This window comes from Periophthalmus magnuspinnatus, chromosome 1, assembly GCF_009829125.3.
Source record: "Periophthalmus magnuspinnatus isolate fPerMag1 chromosome 1, fPerMag1.2.pri, whole genome shotgun sequence".
Taxonomy (NCBI): Eukaryota; Metazoa; Chordata; class Actinopteri; order Gobiiformes; family Gobiidae; genus Periophthalmus; species Periophthalmus magnuspinnatus.
In genome coordinates, this window is record NC_047126.1 from 10,425,135 (window position 1) to 10,444,376 (window position 19,242).

The following is a 19,242-nucleotide window of genomic DNA, read 5'->3' on the forward strand; positions in this document are numbered from 1 at the left end:
CAGTTCAAATCCCACACCCACAGATGAATAAACATCATTGTGGTCCGATCCGCTGACCCACAGGTTGGCAGTGCAATTCCAGCTCCCACAGATGAATACTATCGTTGTGTCCTTGGGCGAGATACTTAACCCACCTCACCCCCAGTGTCTGCATATACTGGTGTATGAATGTGTGTCAATGGATGAGTGGTTCCTTGGTGTAAAGCGCTTTGACTGAGGTTTAAAAGCTACATCAAAAGTTCCCATTTACATTTTCAGAGTATAAATTGAACTGAAATAATAATTCTCGACATGGTTATGAGTTGGAAAATGTAATGTAATATTTTACTGTCAAAGCTGCAGGACCATGATACCTTTGTCCAAATGTGAATCTGATCCTTCTGCCTACTCCATAAACTGTATTTGAGTGCCACCCTGTCGACCAATCACAGGCCAGCTCTCCTCTGTGCACTGAACTGGGGAGACTGCTCTGAGCTGCACATGTAAGGAGACAGGCAGAGGTGCACAGCTCTCAGACACTCCACAGATCTGCACTGCTGCGTCCGTTGCTTCTGTTAAGTGTCTTTTTTGATCCTTTAAAATACACTCCTTTTGTCTTGGTGTGTTCGTCTCAAACTTAAATGTCAACATGGGACTTCTGACTGCAGCTCTACTGTTTTTGTTTTATGGTGAGTTGATGATTGACATGATTCAATTCAGTATTCAAGGAGTATTAACCTTTACCAGTAATGATCTTTGGTGCATGAGCGTTTTGTTGTTGATTCATAAATTGCTTATTATAGGCCATTGTGAATATTTATCTGTCTTTGTCTTCAGTAATCAGCGTCTTTACTTGAGAAACATATAGATATGACATGTAAATTATACATAAGTAAAATGTACTCAAAGTAAACCATTTTTGTACTGCAGAGTTTAAAATGGGCAGGTAGTTTGTCTTTACTCTTGTCTGACTTTTCTTCCAAACCATATTGAAACTCTTAGCACTGAAGTAAATCACCTTGAGAGTGCTGTAACTCTACAATCATACTGCACTTAAACTAACCTTAACTTCAAAATACTACAGTTTAAAATGTGAAGAGCAGAAAGTACACATATAAACATGCTCTAAAATGTATTAATACAAATAGATCAATTAGAACCATGTGACACTGCGAGACTATGGACTTAATTACGCAAAATTGAGTCTGGCCCTGTACTAACTTTAAAACTGGTTTTAATCACCTCCTGTAACAGTAGCATTTGGTTTGTTTCTCATTTTGGACACATTATATACAGTGAGGGAATGTTTAGATTTTCCATTTGATTCGAGAATGTATCCATGTTGTTTCTGATTATTTTATTGTGACAGCGTTTTAATCTTGTTTTGTTCTCAGAAAATGTTTGTGCTGTTCAGTTCATGGCTCCTCTGAACATGGGCGGTGTAACGGGACAGGTGCAGTTTGACTCCGTGTCCCAGATGGCCACCCTCAACATCTCGGGTGCCGGCTCCTGCTCCTCTTTGAACTTGTCCCTCACTGAGTTTCCTGTCATGTACGGAAACGTGGCTCAGCCCTGCTCTGAAAGCCACATCGGCCGCAGATTTTTCAACTTCTCCGCTGACGGACCAAATTCCACCGTCAGTGTCTCCGAGCTGTTTTCCAACAGGTCACGCCTAGATGACTATTCACTGATCATACGCACTTGTGACGGCACTGAAGTCTGTGCTGTTGTTATTGGAGATCAGAAGCTCTTAACACGCCAGGCCAGGTTCACCGGTTCCATCGCTGGAAATGTTTATTTACGCTATACTCCCGAACTAACCAACCAGTGGCTTCTCATGGATCTGGTTAGAGTTGATCTGTTTGGAGTTGATCAGATTGACACAAATAATGTTGTAATTAGTGGCTCTTCAAGCACTGCAGCAAACTGTGAAGAATTTCTTCAGAACATAAATTCTCCACCATTAAACAATCTCAGCAAAGTAGCTCTGTCTCCCACTATGCGACCGCAAAAGGTTCGATTAGATTTGAACAACTCAAATGAAAACACACGCTTTTTTGTCTTCTCATATGGAACAGTTTCCCAGTGTGCTCAAATCGATGATCTACCAGGAAAACAGGTTAGCGCCATGATCAATATGAAAGGCATAAAAGGGTATTTTAAATTCCAACAGGATTCTCCCTTCAGTGTAACAGAGCTGACTGTCAATTTGACCAACTTACAAAGCAAAGTTGGTCCGTACCATGTTCATCTATTCCCCGTCCCCTCTCTTAGGAATCCTCTTTCTAGCCTTTGTTCAAACGATAATATAGGTGGACACTTTAACCCTTTTGGACTAAACACTACAGACCCAAATTATCCACAAGGCCCAGGGTCTACCCATGACAGATATGAAATAGGGGATCTTGGTACAAAACACATGTCTTTAGCAGGTTTAACTGAATTTGAAGGCATGTTTGAAGACTATAACCTGCCTTTGTATGGTCAGAACAGTATTGTAGGTCGTTCTGTAGTTATTCATGAATTAGATGGGGCTAGATACGTTTGTGCTAGTATTAGCTATCCCGGAGAGGTGGTGGTAGCTAAAGCCACATTCTTAAGTCCCGTTGTTGGTGAAGTTTGGTTCACTCAACTTAAAAACCATCATCTGTCTGATGTTTCAGTCTTTTTGGATTTAAGTTATGGAAATCCAGCTACAGCGCCGACCCAAAATCACAACTGGCATGTCCACACCTATCCTATAAGTTCTGAACGGGACGATAGTGTTGGACGATGTACCACGACAGGGGGGCATTGGAACCCTTATGGAGTAGACACAGAGAACATGAACTATAGCATGTTCTGCAGTTCTGAGAGTCCTTTTTCTTGTGAAGTTGGAGATTTTACGGGCAAATTTACCACACTCAACTTGAGTGTCAATGTGGGCAGAGTGGAGGCAAAACACTTCTTCACCGACGTAACTTCATGGGTGCCTGGTATTGCTGGAAGATCTATAGTCATTCACCAAGCAGAACGAGCTGGCCCGAGGATAGCTTGTGCCAATGTCACAACAGTTCGGACGTCCAACGCAAGTCTACGAACCTGGTACGGACCCGGGATGTCAAACGGAGATATTCAGTTTACTCAGTCCCTCCCATTAGGTCCCACGGAGGTCAATGTGTCTCTGACCAATTTAAATTCACTGGCAGGAGGTTATCATGTTCATATACTACCCATAATATCTGGACAATCAAATCCCTGCTCTGACGCAAATATTCGCGGACACTTCAACCCTCTGAATTGGGACATCCAGAACTCCCCTGCTCCTGGGGTGGGCACCTTGGATCAGTATGAAGTGGGCGATTTAAGTGGGAAGTTCGGGATGCTGACGGGGCTTAACGAGTTGCAGGACGTTTTCTCAGATGCCAACCTGCCCCTCACAGGACCCTATAGTATTGTGGGGAGGTCTGTGGTGGTCCACTACACTAATGGATCAAGGTAAAAAATATAATGCATTCGAAATACAGTTTTGAGTCAAGTTTCAGTTTGAAAAATTGTTAAAGTTTGAAAAGTTACAATTAATCTTTTATTTTAATGTGTTTTATTTAGGCAACACATATTGGTTGTTCACAGCTCAAATGCATTATGAGTTTTTATGTTGTTTAAATGTTACTGTTCTTTAAAATATATTTTTGATTTTTTTCTTCCAGAATGCGTTGTGCTAATATCAGAACAAATACAGACACAGAGGGACAGTGGGCCATGGCTAAGGCCGTTTTCAACACTTCTCTGAATGGGACTGTGACGATGGTAATGCTAGTGTTATATTTACACTCTTCTGAACCACTATAGAATATATAATACAACTAGTGCAATGTATTTATTAATAACTTACAGATTTGCTGGAGGAGGTGCTTTTCTACAAACTTATTTCAGCACATACACAAAACAGTGATTATTAAGTCAATTACATTTTGTTCTTTCTGTTTTCCAAAATGTTTCTGAGGTATTTGAGTGGTAGTTTAGAAAAAGAAAGAAGTAAATTAATCTGATAATAACTGTTTTGAGTGTTTTCATACCTGGATGAGTAAAAATGAACTGAATTCAGCACATATATTTCTATTGCTAAAAATATGTATAAAATCCCGATTCTTACACTGTTAATGTGGCATAACGTAGTGTATTGATTGAAATGTGCTCCATGTTTAAACCCAACCCAGCTGCCACAAAAACATGACTGAGGATGTTTCTTTGCTGTAACAGGGAGTTGAGCAAAGCGGGCTTATTAGCATAGCCGTAGCTTTGGCGTCCTGGTTGGTAGAATCTAAATTGCAGGAATAGCTGTGTGTGTCAGCCCCCTGTCCCAATGCCCCCACTGAGCTGTGCATCTTTGACATAGGCAACAACTACAATCAAACTATAAACAAATGAATGAGGGGGAGGGTATCTTTCATTGAAATAAAGATGTTTAAATTTTTATTTTTTTTCTGGTTTTAGCGTCAGCAAGTATTCCCCGATGGAAGCAGCATGGATACTACTGTTGAAGTGGCTTTCAATATATCTAGTGGAGTGAACACTGTAAGTTTCCCCGACGTGTGACTGTTTGGCACAAAACTCCAGCTCTGATAACTTGAGGCATCATAGTAAATACAGATTTTGCCAACCCTAAATAGATACAATCACATACAGATGGTCTTGCATTGAGCTGGTCTACAGTCACCAAGAGGCGCTGCAAATGGTGACTGTAGACCAGCTCAATGCAAGACCACCTTTGGTCAAAGTGCATTTGCTGTTAAGGGGCCACAGATCTGGAACACTTTACCTGCCGAACTGAAAACACTCACAGATCTGAGCCAGTTCACCTGCAACGTGAAGCAGTTGCTAAAACTAAATCAAGATTGTGAACACTGAAGTAATGTAATTGTGTATTTTTTAACGCTGTAATAATGTGTTGCATGTCTGTCAATATTTTTGTCTGTTTTTATGTGAGGGACCAGGCCTGCACATTAGCCTTTGGCTAGATGGCTTATGGACATGGCATCGGTTACTGTTTTAAAATGTGTCCATTTTAAATAAACATTTATTCATTCAGATATAAGGTGAACAATAAATATTTGTACAGTGTGATACATGTTTTTTAGAGCCAAGTATGGTCTGAAGTCTTCAAGGAAGCTCTCGTGTTACAAACTGAGCCTCAATGCTAGTGCCAGGGTTGTATGTCCAGAGAACAAAAGATACACCTAAAGTTTCAATTTGGAGACTTCAGCAAATTAAGTTGCTCAAATCTGTTTTACAGACAAATGCTACACTGTACATCATGACCAATCGAATAGGTGAACGTGGGTGCAGTGAAAATGGAGGAGTGTACAATCCCTTCAACATGACAAACATGGTAATTTATTGGTTTTATTCCTCTAATACAAGAAAAGTACAATGTAATACAGTTATATTTTGATGAAGTGTTGTCTTTCCTCAGAGCTCTACTTGTTCAAAGGCGAATCCGCTGAGCTGTGTCATCGGTGAGTTTTCTTTGAGGCAAGACCCGCTCAATCTGACCCAGAGGCAGGTCTACACTGACTCCAGGCTACCCCTCACTGGAGACTTCACTGGTGAAATAACTTTATAATTTCATTCACTCACACAATAGTTATTTATGTGATTGATTGGATTGAATTGTTCTGTTTTAGTCGTCCATCGATCTCTAGCTATAATGTCTGGGGACACCATAATAGCTTGTGCAGACATCCTGCCAGAGTCCCGTTCAGCAGAGCAGACCTTCCCTAGAGTAACAAACTTCAGCAGGTGAGTCTGTACTGTATATGTAGCATTAACCAATACAAAAAATGTGTGCTTGTGCTATTAATGCTAATAATGTTACCATGATATTTAACATAAAGTAGAGCAGCAAAATCCAATTGTTTTTGAGTAATTATTTAATTCCATTAAAGGGCCCCATGTTACACTGTTTTCTGATTGTTTTCTCATCACAAACATACCTGGAGTTGTGGTTTGTGTCATTTACACATTTAACACACAAAACCTGCTTATTTAGGTTGAGTTATTCTGAGTTCTTCTCTCAAACAAACTCTATTCCACCTTGTGATGTCATGTGGTAATGCAGGAAGTGTTCCACTGTGTTTTTAAACTCCATACATCTGGCTCTTTCTTAGATATGACTTCAGAAGTAGAGTGGCTGATGTTCTGCAACTACAAACATCACGAGTCACTATTTTGCCTGGCTCTCCTCAGTCTGCAGATAATGAAGAATGCCAGAAAGTCAACTTCATGGTAGCAGGTATGTTTCCCAGTCTTAAAATGAATACCCAGATGGAATTCTTTTATTAAATAGTAAATGTTATGATGTGGTTTCCAATGTGTGAATATACAATGAATATGTACTTTTCAGAATGATAAAGATGTTTTATTCCAAAACATCTGAATAAGAGGTTGCTTGAATTAGATTAGAGACTCTTAAACCCTGAGTCCCTCCATTCCCTGCATGCTTTATATAAGCACTGTGAGGTTGTCCTCTTTTCCTTATCACACTCCGTATCACAGTACCATGATAGCCAGCACATTATTTGTTGAAACAACAAACAATTACACCCATTGAAAACTTTAGGAACCTGAAAAATTACTCAGCAAGGAACAGAGAGCTGCCTGTACACAGTATAGCAGCACTGCCATATACGAGCAGCAAGGCCCCGCACAAGTTTAACAGTGCATAAGCTATTATTAGCTGTAATAGACCCAAATTAACATGTAATTTTCAGTGTTAAGTTACTGTTGTGGAAACACTAGACAAGCCCAGGCTGGTGTATCATAAACCACCTACATGAGGGCATCAGTGGGCATCTGATAAGGTCATGTGCTTAATACTACTTTATCTTTGTATTGTCATCTCTTTTCTTCACATTTTAAGTCACTATAGGGCCAAAATACTGAAGCTCAACAATTTTAGAGCTAAACTGGTACTTTAGTGTGTAATTATGGGTTTCCACATCTGTGTCTCAAAGGTGATGTTGACCCCGAGCTCCTGAACTCTGTCAAAACAAGTGAGAAGATGGGCTTGTTTCAAGAGTCAGATCAATGCTTGAGTAAGGTTTTTGTTTTACTTTCATATACTGTGCTTAGTTTAAAATGTATTAATACAAATAGATCTATTAGAACCATGTGACACTGGGAGACTGTGGACTTACTCAAAATTGAGTCTGGCCCTGTACTAACTTTAAGACTGGTTTTAATCACCTCCTGTAACAGTAGCGTTTGGTTTGTTTCTCATTTTGGACACATTATATACCGTGAGGGAATGTTTAGATTTTCCATTTGATTCGAGAATGTATCCATGTTGTTTCTAATTATTTTATTGTGACAGCGTTTTATTCTTGTTTTGTTCTCAGAAAATGTTTCTACTGTTCAGTTCATAGCTCCTCTGAACATGGGCGGTGTAACGGGACAGGTGCAGTTTGACTCCGTGTCCCAGATGGCCACCCTCAACATCTCGGGTGCCGGCTCCTGCTCCTCTTTGAACTTGTCCCTCACTGAGTTTCCTGTCATGTACGGAAACGTGGCTCAGCCCTGCTCTGAAAGCCACATCGGCCGCAGAATTTTCAACTTCTCCGCTGACGGACCGAATTCCACCGTCAGTGTCTCCGAGCTGTTTTCCAACAGGTCACGCCTAGATGACTATTCACTGATCATACGCACTTGTGACGGCACTGAAGTCTGTGCTGTTGTTATTGGCGATCAGAAGCTCTTAACACGCCAGGCCAGGTTCACCGGTTCCATCGCTGGAAATGTTTATTTACGCTATACTCCCGAACTAACCAACCAGTGGCTTCTCATGGATCTGGTTAGAGTTGATCTGTTTGGAGTTGATCAGATTGACACAAATAATGTTGTAATTAGTGGCTCTTCAAGCACTGCAGCAAACTGTGAAGAATTTCTTCAGAACATAAATTCTCCACCATTAAACAATCTCAGCAAAGTAGCTCTGTCTCCCACTATGCGACCGCAAAAGGTTCGATTAGATTTGAACAACTCAAATGAAAACACACGCTTTTTTGTCTTCTCATATGGAACAGTTTCCCAGTGTGCTCAAATCGATGATCTACCAGGAAAACAGGTTAGCGCCATGATCAATATGAAAGGCATAAAAGGGTATTTTAAATTCCAACAGGATTCTCCCTTCAGTGTAACAGAGCTGACTGTCAATTTGACCAACTTACAAAGCAAAGTTGGTCCGTACCATGTTCATCTATTCCCCGTCCCCTCTCTTAGGAATCCTCTTTCTAGCCTTTGTTCAAACGATAATATAGGTGGACACTTTAACCCTTTTGGACTAAACATTACAGACCCAAATTATCCACAAGGCCCAGGGTCTACCCATGACAGATATGAAATAGGGGATCTTGGTACAAAACACATGTCTTTAGCAGGTTTAACTGAATTTGAAGGCATGTTTGAAGACTATAACCTGCCTTTGTATGGTCAGAACAGTATTGTAGGTCGTTCTGTAGTTATTCATGAATTAGATGGGGCTAGATACGTTTGTGCTAGTATTAGCTATCCCGGAGAGGTGGTGGTAGCTAAAGCCACATTCTTAAGTCCCGTTGTTGGTGAAGTTTGGTTCACTCAACTTAAAAACCATCATCTGTCTGATGTTTCAGTCTTTTTGGATTTAAGTTATGGAAATCCAGCTACAGCGCCGACCCAAAATCACAACTGGCATGTCCACACCTATCCTATAAGTTCTGAACGGGACGATAGTGTTGGACGATGTACCACGACAGGGGGGCATTGGAACCCTTATGGAGTAGACACAGAGAACATGAACTATAGCATGTTCTGCAGTTCTGAGAGTCCTTTTTCTTGTGAAGTTGGAGATTTTACGGGCAAATTTACCACACTCAACTTGAGTGTCAATGTGGGCAGAGTGGAGGCAAAACACTTCTTCACCGACGTAACTTCATGGGTGCCTGGTATTGCTGGAAGATCTATAGTCATTCACCAAGCAGAACGAGCTGGCCCGAGGATAGCTTGTGCCAATGTCACAACGGTTCGGACGTCCAACGCAAGTCTACGAACCTGGTACGGACCCGGGATGTCAAACGGAGATATTCAGTTTACTCAGTCCCTCCCATTAGGTCCCACGGAGGTCAATGTGTCTCTGACCAATTTAAATTCACTGGCAGGAGGTTATCATGTTCATATACTACCCATAATATCTGGACAATCAAATCCCTGCTCTGACGCAAATATTCGCGGACACTTCAACCCTCTGAATTGGGACATCCAGAACTCCCCTGCTCCTGGGGTGGGCACCTTGGATCAGTATGAAGTGGGCGATTTAAGTGGGAAGTTCGGGATGCTGACGGGGCTTAACGAGTTGCAGGACGTTTTCTCAGATGCCAACCTGCCCCTCACAGGACCCTATAGTATTGTGGGGAGGTCTGTGGTGGTCCACTACACTAATGGATCAAGGTAAAAAATATAATGCATTCGAAATACAGTTTTGAGTCAAGTTTCAGTTTGAAAAATTGTTAAAGTTTGAAAAGTTACAATTAATCTTTTATTTTAATGTGTTTTATTTAGGCAACACATATTGGTTGTTCACAGCTCAAATGCATTATGAGTTTTTATGTTGTTTAAATGTTACTGTTCTTTAAAATATATTTTTGATTTTTTTCTTCCAGAATGCGTTGTGCTAATATCAGAACAAATACAGACACAGAGGGACAGTGGGCCATGGCTAAGGCCGTTTTCAACACTTCTCTGAATGGGACTGTGACGATGGTAATGCTAGTGTTATATTTACACTCTTCTGAACCACTATAGAATATATAATACAACTAGTGCAATGTATTTATTAATAACTTACAGATTTGCTGGAGGAGGTGCTTTTCTACAAACTTATTTCAGCACATACACAAAACAGTGATTATTAAGTCAATTACATTTTGTTCTTTCTGTTTTCCAAAATGTTTCTGAGGTATTTGAGTGGTAGTTTAGAAAAAGAAAGAAGTAAATTAATCTGATAATAACTGTTTTGAGTGTTTTCATACCTGGATGAGTAAAAATGAACTGAATTCAGCACATATATTTCTATTGCTAAACATATGTATAAAATCCCGATTCTTACACTGTTAATGTGGCATAACGTAGTGTATTGATTGAAATGTGCTCCATGTTTAAACCCAACCCAGCTGCCACAAAAACATGACTGAGGATGTTTCTTTGCTGTAACAGGGAGTTGAGCAAAGCGGGCTTATTAGCATAGCCGTAGCTTTGGCGTCCTGGTTGGTAGAATCTAAATTGCAGGAATAGCTGTGTGTGTCAGCCCCCTGTCCCAATGCCCCCACTGAGCTGTGCATCTTTGACATAGGCAACAACTACAATCAAACTATAAACAAATGAATGAGGGGGAGGGTATCTTTCATTGAAATAAAGATGTTTAAATTTTTATTTTTTTTCTGGTTTTAGCGTCAGCAAGTATTCCCCGATGGAAGCAGCATGGATACTACTGTTGAAGTGGCTTTCAATATATCTAGTGGAGTGAACACTGTAAGTTTCCCCGACGTGTGACTGTTTGGCACAAAACTCCAGCTCTGATAACTTGAGGCATCATAGTAAATACAGATTTTGCCAACCCTAAATAGATACAATCACATACAGATGGTCTTGCATTGAGCTGGTCTACAGTCACCAAGAGGCGCTGCAAATGGTGACTGTAGACCAGCTCAATGCAAGACCACCTTTGGTCAAAGTGCATTTGCTGTTAAGGGGCCACAGATCTGGAACACTTTACCTGCCGAACTGAAAACACTCACAGATCTGAGCCAGTTCACCTGCAACGTGAAGCAGTTGCTAAAACTAAATCAAGATTGTGAACACTGAAGTAATGTAATTGTGTATTTTTTAACGCTGTAATAATGTGTTGCATGTCTGTCAATATTTTTGTCTGTTTTTATGTGAGGGACCAGGCCTGCACATTAGCCTTTGGCTAGATGGCTTATGGACATGGCATCGGTTACTGTTTTAAAATGTGTCCATTTTAAATAAACATTTATTCATTCAGATATAAGGTGAACAATAAATATTTGTACAGTGTGATACATGTTTTTTAGAGCCAAGTATGGTCTGAAGTCTTCAAGGAAGCTCTCGTGTTACAAACTGAGCCTCAATGCTAGTGCCAGGGTTGTATGTCCAGAGAACAAAAGATACACCTAAAGTTTCAATTTGGAGACTTCAGCAAATTAAGTTGCTCAAATCTGTTTTACAGACAAATGCTACACTGTACATCATGACCAATCGAATAGGTGAACGTGGGTGCAGTGAAAATGGAGGAGTGTACAATCCCTTCAACATGACAAACATGGTAATTTATTGGTTTTATTCCTCTAATACAAGAAAAGTACAATGTAATACAGTTATATTTTGATGAAGTGTTGTCTTTCCTCAGAGCTCTACTTGTTCAAAGGCGAATCCGCTGAGCTGTGTCATCGGTGAGTTTTCTTTGAGGCAAGACCCGCTCAATCTGACCCAGAGGCAGGTCTACACTGACTCCAGGCTACCCCTCACTGGAGACTTCACTGGTGAAATAACTTTATAATTTCATTCACTCACACAATAGTTATTTATGTGATTGATTGGATTGAATTGTTCTGTTTTAGTCGTCCATCGATCTCTAGCTATAATGTCTGGGGACACCATAATAGCTTGTGCAGACATCCTGCCAGAGTCCCGTTCAGCAGAGCAGACCTTCCCTAGAGTAACAAACTTCAGCAGGTGAGTCTGTACTGTATATGTAGCATTAACCAATACAAAAAATGTGTGCTTGTGCTATTAATGCTAATAATGTTACCATGATATTTAACATAAAGTAGAGCAGCAAAATCCAATTGTTTTTGAGTAATTATTTAATTCCATTAAAGGGCCCCATGTTACACTGTTTTCTGATTGTTTTCTCATCACAAACATACCTGGAGTTGTGGTTTGTGTCATTTACACATTTAACACACAAAACCTGCTTATTTAGGTTGAGTTATTCTGAGTTCTTCTCTCAAACAAACTCTATTCCACCTTGTGATGTCATGTGGTAATGCAGGAAGTGTTCCACTGTGTTTTTAAACTCCATACATCTGGCTCTTTCTTAGATATGACTTCAGAAGTAGAGTGGCTGATGTTCTGCAACTACAAACATCACGAGTCACTATTTTGCCTGGCTCTCCTCAGTCTGCAGATAATGAAGAATGCCAGAAAGTCAACTTCATGGTAGCAGGTATGTTTCCCAGTCTTAAAATGAATACCCAGATGGAATTCTTTTATTAAATAGTAAATGTTATGATGTGGTTTCCAATGTGTGAATATACAATGAATATGTACTTTTCAGAATGATAAAGATGTTTTATTCCAAAACATCTGAATAAGAGGTTGCTTGAATTAGATTAGAGACTCTTAAACCCTGAGTCCCTCCATTCCCTGCATGCTTTATATAAGCACTGTGAGGTTGTCCTCTTTTCCTTATCACACTCCGTATCACAGTACCATGATAGCCAGCACATTATTTGTTGAAACAACAAACAATTACACCCATTGAAAACTTTAGGAACCTGAAAAATTACTCAGCAAGGAACAGAGAGCTGCCTGTACACAGTATAGCAGCACTGCCATATACGAGCAGCAAGGCCCCGCACAAGTTTAACAGTGCATAAGCTATTATTAGCCGTAATAGACCCAAATTAACATGTAATTTTCAGTGTTAAGTTACTGTTGTGGAAACACTAGACAAGCCCAGGCTGGTGTATCATAAACCACCTACATGAGGGCATCAGTGGGCATCTGATAAGGTCATGTGCTTAATACTACTTTATCTTTGTATTGTCATCTCTTTTCTTCACATTTTAAGTCACTATAGGGCCAAAATACTGAAGCTCAACAATTTTAGAGCTAAACTGGTACTTTAGTGTGTAATTATGGGTTTCCACATCTGTGTCTCAAAGGTGATGTTGACCCCGAGCTCCTGAACTCTGTCAAAACAAGTGAGAAGATGGGCTTGTTTCAAGAGTCAGATCAATGCTTGAGTAAGGTTTTTGTTTTACTTTCATATACTGTGCTTAGTTTAAAATGTATTAATACAAATAGATCTATTAGAACCATGTGACACTGGGAGACTGTGGACTTACTCAAAATTGAGTCTGGCCCTGTACTAACTTTAAGACTGGTTTTAATCACCTCCTGTAACAGTAGCGTTTGGTTTGTTTCTCATTTTGGACACATTATATACCGTGAGGGAATGTTTAGATTTTCCATTTGATTCGAGAATGTATCCATGTTGTTTCTAATTATTTTATTGTGACAGCGTTTTATTCTTGTTTTGTTCTCAGAAAATGTTTCTACTGTTCAGTTCATAGCTCCTCTGAACATGGGCGGTGTAACGGGACAGGTGCAGTTTGACTCCGTGTCCCAGATGGCCACCCTCAACATCTCGGGTGCCGGCTCCTGCTCCTCTTTGAACTTGTCCCTCACTGAGTTTCCTGTCATGTACGGAAACGTGGCTCAGCCCTGCTCTGAAAGCCACATCGGCCGCAGAATTTTCAACTTCTCCGCTGACGGACCGAATTCCACCGTCAGTGTCTCCGAGCTGTTTTCCAACAGGTCACGCCTAGATGACTATTCACTGATCATACGCACTTGTGACGGCACTGAAGTCTGTGCTGTTGTTATTGGAGATCAGAAGCTCTTAACACGCCAGGCCAGGTTCACCGGTTCCATCGCTGGAAATGTTTATTTACGCTATACTCCCGAACTAACCAACCAGTGGCTTCTCATGGATCTGGTTAGAGTTGATCTGTTTGGAGTCGATCAGATTGACACAAATAATGTTGTAATTAGTGGCTCTTCAAGCACTGCAGCAAACTGTGAAGAATTTCTTGGGAACATAAATTCTCCACCATTAAACAATCTCAGCGAAGTAGCTCTCTCTCCCACTATGCGACCGCAAAAGGTTCGATTAGATTTGAACAACTCAAATGAAAACACACGCTTTTTTGTCTTCTCATATGGAACAGTTTCCCAGTGTGCTCAAATCGATGATCTACCAGGAAAACAGGTTAGCGCCATGATCAATATGAAAGGCATAAAAGGGTATTTTAAATTCCAACAGGATTCTCCCTTCAGTGTAACAGAGCTGACTGTCAATTTGACCAACTTACAAAGCAAAGTTGGTCCGTACCATGTTCATCTATTCCCCGTCCCCTCTCTTAGGAATCCTCTTTCTAGCCTTTGTTCAAACGATAATATAGGTGGACACTTTAACCCTTTTGGACTAAACACTACAGACCCAAATTATCCACAAGGCCCAGGGTCTACCCATGACAGATATGAAATAGGGGATCTTGGTACAAAACACATGTCTTTAGCAGGTTTAACTGAATTTGAAGGCATGTTTGAAGACTATAACCTGCCTTTGTATGGTCAGAACAGTATTGTAGGTCGTTCTGTAGTTATTCATGAATTAGATGGGGCTAGATACGTTTGTGCTAGTATTAGCTATCCCGGAGAGGTGGTGGTAGCTAAAGCCACATTCTTAAGTCCCGTTGTTGGTGAAGTTTGGTTCACTCAACTTAAAAACCATCATCTGTCTGATGTTTCAGTCTTTTTGGATTTAAGTTATGGAAATCCAGCTACAGCACCGACCCAAAATCACAACTGGCATGTCCACACCTATCCTATAAGTTCTGAACGGGACGATAGTGTTGGACGATGTACCACGACAGGGGGGCATTGGAACCCTTATGGAGTAGACACAGAGAACATGAACTATAGCATGTTCTGCAGTTCTGAGAGTCCTTTTTCTTGTGAAGTTGGAGATTTTACGGGCAAATTTACCACACTCAACTTGAGTGTCAATGTGGGCAGAGTGGAGGCAAAACACTTCTTCACCGACGTAACTTCATGGGTGCCTGGTATTGCTGGAAGATCTATAGTCATTCACCAAGCAGAACGAGCTGGCCCGAGGATAGCTTGTGCCAATGTCACAACGGTTCGGACGTCCAACGCAAGTCTACGAACCTGGTACGGACCCGGGATGTCAAACGGAGATATTCAGTTTACTCAGTCCCTCCCATTAGGTCCCACGGAGGTCAATGTGTCTCTGACCAATTTAAATTCACTGGCAGGAGGTTATCATGTTCATATACTACCCATAATATCTGGACAATCAAATCCCTGCTCTGACGCAAATATTCGCGGACACTTCAACCCTCTGAATTGGGACATCCAGAACTCCCCTGCTCCTGGGGTGGGCACCTTGGATCAGTATGAAGTGGGCGATTTAGGTGGGAAATTCGGGATGCTGACGGGGCTTAACGAGTTGCAGGACGTTTTCTCAGATGCCAACCTGCCCCTCACAGGACCCTATAGTATTGTGGGGAGGTCTGTGGTGGTCCACTACACTAATGGATCAAGGTAAAAAATATAATGCATTCGAAATACAGTTTTGAGTCAAGTTTCAGTTTGAAAAATTGTTAAAGTTTGAAAAGTTACAATTAATCTTTTATTTTAATGTGTTTTATTTAGGCAACACATATTGGTTGTTCACAGCTCAAATGCATTATGAGTTTTTATGTTGTTTAAATGTTACTGTTCTTTAAAATATATTTTTGATTTTTTTCTTCCAGAATGCGTTGTGCTAATATCAGAACAAATACAGACACAGAGGGACAGTGGGCCATGGCTAAGGCCGTTTTCAACACTTCTCTGAATGGGACTGTGACGATGGTAATGCTAGTGTTATATTTACACTCTTCTGAACCACTATAGAATATATAATACAACTAGTGCAATGTATTTATTAATAACTTACAGATTTGCTGGAGGAGGTGCTTTTCTACAAACTTATTTCAGCACATACACAAAACAGTGATTATTAAGTCAATTACATTTTGTTCTTTCTGTTTTTCAAAATGTTTCTGAGGTATTTGAGTGGTAGTTTAGAAAAAGAAAGAAGTAAATTAATCTGATAATAACTGTTTTGAGTGTTTTCATGCCTGGATGAGTAAAAATGAACTGAATTCAGCACATATATTTCTATTGCTAAACATATGTGTAAAATCCCGATTCTTACACTGTTAATGTGGCATAACGTAGTGTATTGATTGAAATGTGCTCCATGTTTAAACCCAACCCAGCTGCCACAAAAACATGACTGAGGATGTTTCTTTGCTGTAACAGGGAGTTGAGCAAAGCGGGCTTATTAGCATAGCCGTAGCATTGGCGTCCTGGTTGGTAGAATCTAAACTGCAGGAACAGCTGTGTGTGTCAGCCCCCTGTCCCAATGCCCCCACTGAGCTGTGCATCTTTGACATAGGCGACAACTACAATCAAACTATAAACAAATGAATCTTTATTTCATCTTAAAGAAGATGATTTAATTAATTTGTTGTTTTTTTTTCTGGTTTTAGCGCCAGCAAGTATTCCCCGATGGAAGCAGCATGGATACTACTGTTGAAGTGGCTTTCAATATATCTAGTGGAGTGAACACTGTAAGTTTCCCCGATGTGTAAGTGTTTGGCACAAAACTCCAGCTCTGATAACTTGAGGCATCATAGTAAATACAGATTTTGTCAACCCTAAATAGATACAATCACATACAGATATAAGGTGGACAATAGGTATTTGTACAGTGTGATACAAGATACAGCAAGTTATGTTTTTTTAGAGCCAAGTACGGCCTGAAGTCTTAAAGGAAGCTCTCCTGTTATAAACTGAGCCTCAATGCTAGTGCCAGGGTTGTATGTCCAGAGAACAAAACAGATACACCTAAAGGTTCAATTTGGAGACTTCAGCAAATTAAGTTGCTCAATTGTGTTTTACAGACAAATCCATCAATGTACATTATGACCAATCGAATAGGTGAACGTGGGTGCAGTGAAAATGGAGAAGTGTACAATCCCTTCAACATGACAAACATGGTAAGTTATTGGTTTTATTCCTCCAATACAAGAAAAGTACAATATAATACAGTTATATTTTGATGAAGTGTTGTCTTTCCTCAGAGCTCTACTTGTTCAAAGGCGAATCCGCTGAGCTGTGTCATCGGTGAGTTTTCTTTGAGGCAAGACCCGCTCAATCTGACCCAGAGGCAGGTCTACACTGACTCCAGGCTACCCCTCACTGGAGACTTCACTGGTGAAATAACTTTATAATTTCATTCACTCACACAATAGTTATTTATGTGATTGATTGGATTGAATTGTTCTGTTTTAGTCGTCCATCGATCTCTAGCTATAATGTCTGGGGACACCATAATAGCTTGTGCAGACATCCTACCAGAGTCCTCTTCAGCAGAGCAGACCTTCCCTAGAGTAACAAACTTCAGCAGGTGAGTCCGTACTGTATATGTAGCATTAACCAATACAAAAAATGTGTGCTTGTGCTATTAATGATAATAATGTTACCATGATATTTAACATAAAGTAGAGCAGCAAAATCCAATTGTTTTTGAGTAATTATTTAATTCCATTAAAGGGCCCCATGTTACACTGTTTTCTGATTGTTTTCTCATCACAAACATACCTGGAGTTGTGGTTTGTGTCATTTACACGTTTAACACACAAAACCTGCTTATTTAGGTTGAGTTATTCTCTGAGTTCTTCTCTCAAACAAACTCTATTCCACCTTGTGATGTCATGTGGTAATGCAGGAAGTGCTCCACTGTGTTTTTAAACTCCATACATCTGGCTCTTTCTTAGATATGACTTCAGAAGTAGAGTGGCTGATGTTCTGCAACTACAAACATCACGAGTCACTATTTTGCCTGGCTCTCCTCAGTCTGCAGATAATGAAGAATGCCAGAAAGTCAACTTCATGGTAGCAGGTATGTTTCCCAGTCTTAAAATGAATACCCAGATGGAATTCTTTTATTAAAGAGTAAATGTTATGATGTGGTTTCCAATGTGTGAATATGCAATGAATATGTACTTTTCAGAATGATAAAGATGTTTTATTCCAAAACATCTGAATAAGAGGTTGCTTGAATTAGATTAGAGACTCTTAAACCCTGAGTCCCTCCATTCCCTGCATGCTTTATATAAGCACTGTGAGGTTGTCCTCTTTTCCTTATCACACTCCTTATCACAGTACCATGATAGCCAGCACATTATTTGTTGAAACAACAAACAATTACACCCATTGAAAACTTTAGGAACCTGAAAAATGACTCAGCAACCTGACACTGGGCTCTCAGCCATCTCCCTGTGGGGGAACAGAGAGCTGCCTGTACACAGTATAGCAGCACTGCCATATACGAGCAGCAAGGCCCCGCACAAGTTTAACAGTGCATAAGCTATTATTAGCCGTAACAGACCCAAATTAACATATAATTTTCAGTGTTAAATTACTGTTATGGAAACACTAGACAAGCCCAGGCTGTTGTATCATAAACCACCTACATGAGGGCATCAGTGGGCATCTGATAAGGTCATGTGCTTAATACTACTTTATCTTTGTATTGTCATCTCTTTTCTTCACATTTTAAGTCACTATAGGGCCAAAATACTGAAGCTCAACAATTTAGAGCTAAACCGGTACTTTAGTGTGTAATTATGGGTTTCCACATCTGTGTCTCAAAGGTGATGTTGACCCCGAGCTCCTGAACTCTGTCAAAACAAGTGAGACGATGGGCTTGTTTCGAGAGTCAGATCAATGCTTGAGTAAGGTTTTTGTTTTACTTTCATATACTGTGCTTAGTTTTTAAAATAATACATGCATTTTTGTTCACCTTAGGAGCCGCCAGTTTGCTTCTACAGCCTGGGAAACTTCTTGTCTTCGTAGTTGCTGTTGTTCTGTTACTGTGAGAATTTTAAAAAAGACACAGGCCTATGCCTTAATAATGATGATTATTTATGTTGGTGAATTGTTGAAAATGTTGAATTGAAAAAAATCAAGGAAAAAACAAGCAACCACTGCTTGCATGATTGTTTACATTGTATTTTGTATTTAAATCGATAAATGTACTGTAGCTACATTTTTGTTTTTCACTAAACTTGTCTGTGTGTTTTTATTTTTTATTTTAAATCAGTTTACCATGCACTGCCAAGGATTCTTTATGTCAAATTCACTGTAAATGTATGTGAATAAAGCATAATTATATTTCTACATCGTGTCACTTTTCTGTTCACTGGCACATTTGAGCTGTTGTAACTTTGTGAACAGTAACATTCATTCATTCATAGAGTGTTTGTGCATGAAGGATGATGTATTATGCAGAGAAAAGAGGCGAGT

General features: G+C 40.1%; 1 protein-coding gene across 1 annotated transcript; it reads left to right on the plus strand.

Annotated features, from left to right (window-relative positions):
- Positions 1-476: 476 nt before the first annotated feature.
- On the plus strand, positions 477-19,116 carry cusr (Copper-only SOD repeat protein). Its single transcript, XM_055222184.1, has 26 exons — positions 477-668; positions 1,374-3,456; positions 3,669-3,768; positions 4,456-4,536; positions 5,255-5,350; positions 5,435-5,567; positions 5,646-5,760; positions 6,129-6,253; positions 6,975-7,055; positions 7,359-9,441; positions 9,654-9,753; positions 10,441-10,521; positions 11,240-11,335; positions 11,420-11,552; positions 11,631-11,745; positions 12,114-12,238; positions 12,960-13,040; positions 13,344-15,426; positions 15,639-15,738; positions 16,422-16,502; positions 16,836-16,931; positions 17,016-17,148; positions 17,227-17,341; positions 17,712-17,836; positions 18,591-18,671; positions 18,745-19,116. The coding sequence occupies exons 1-26, from the start codon at positions 629-631 to the stop codon at positions 18,813-18,815; spliced, it is 8,553 nt and encodes a 2,850-aa protein (XP_055078159.1). The 5' UTR covers positions 477-628; the 3' UTR covers positions 18,816-19,116.
- The last annotated feature ends 126 nt before the right edge of the window (positions 19,117-19,242 follow it).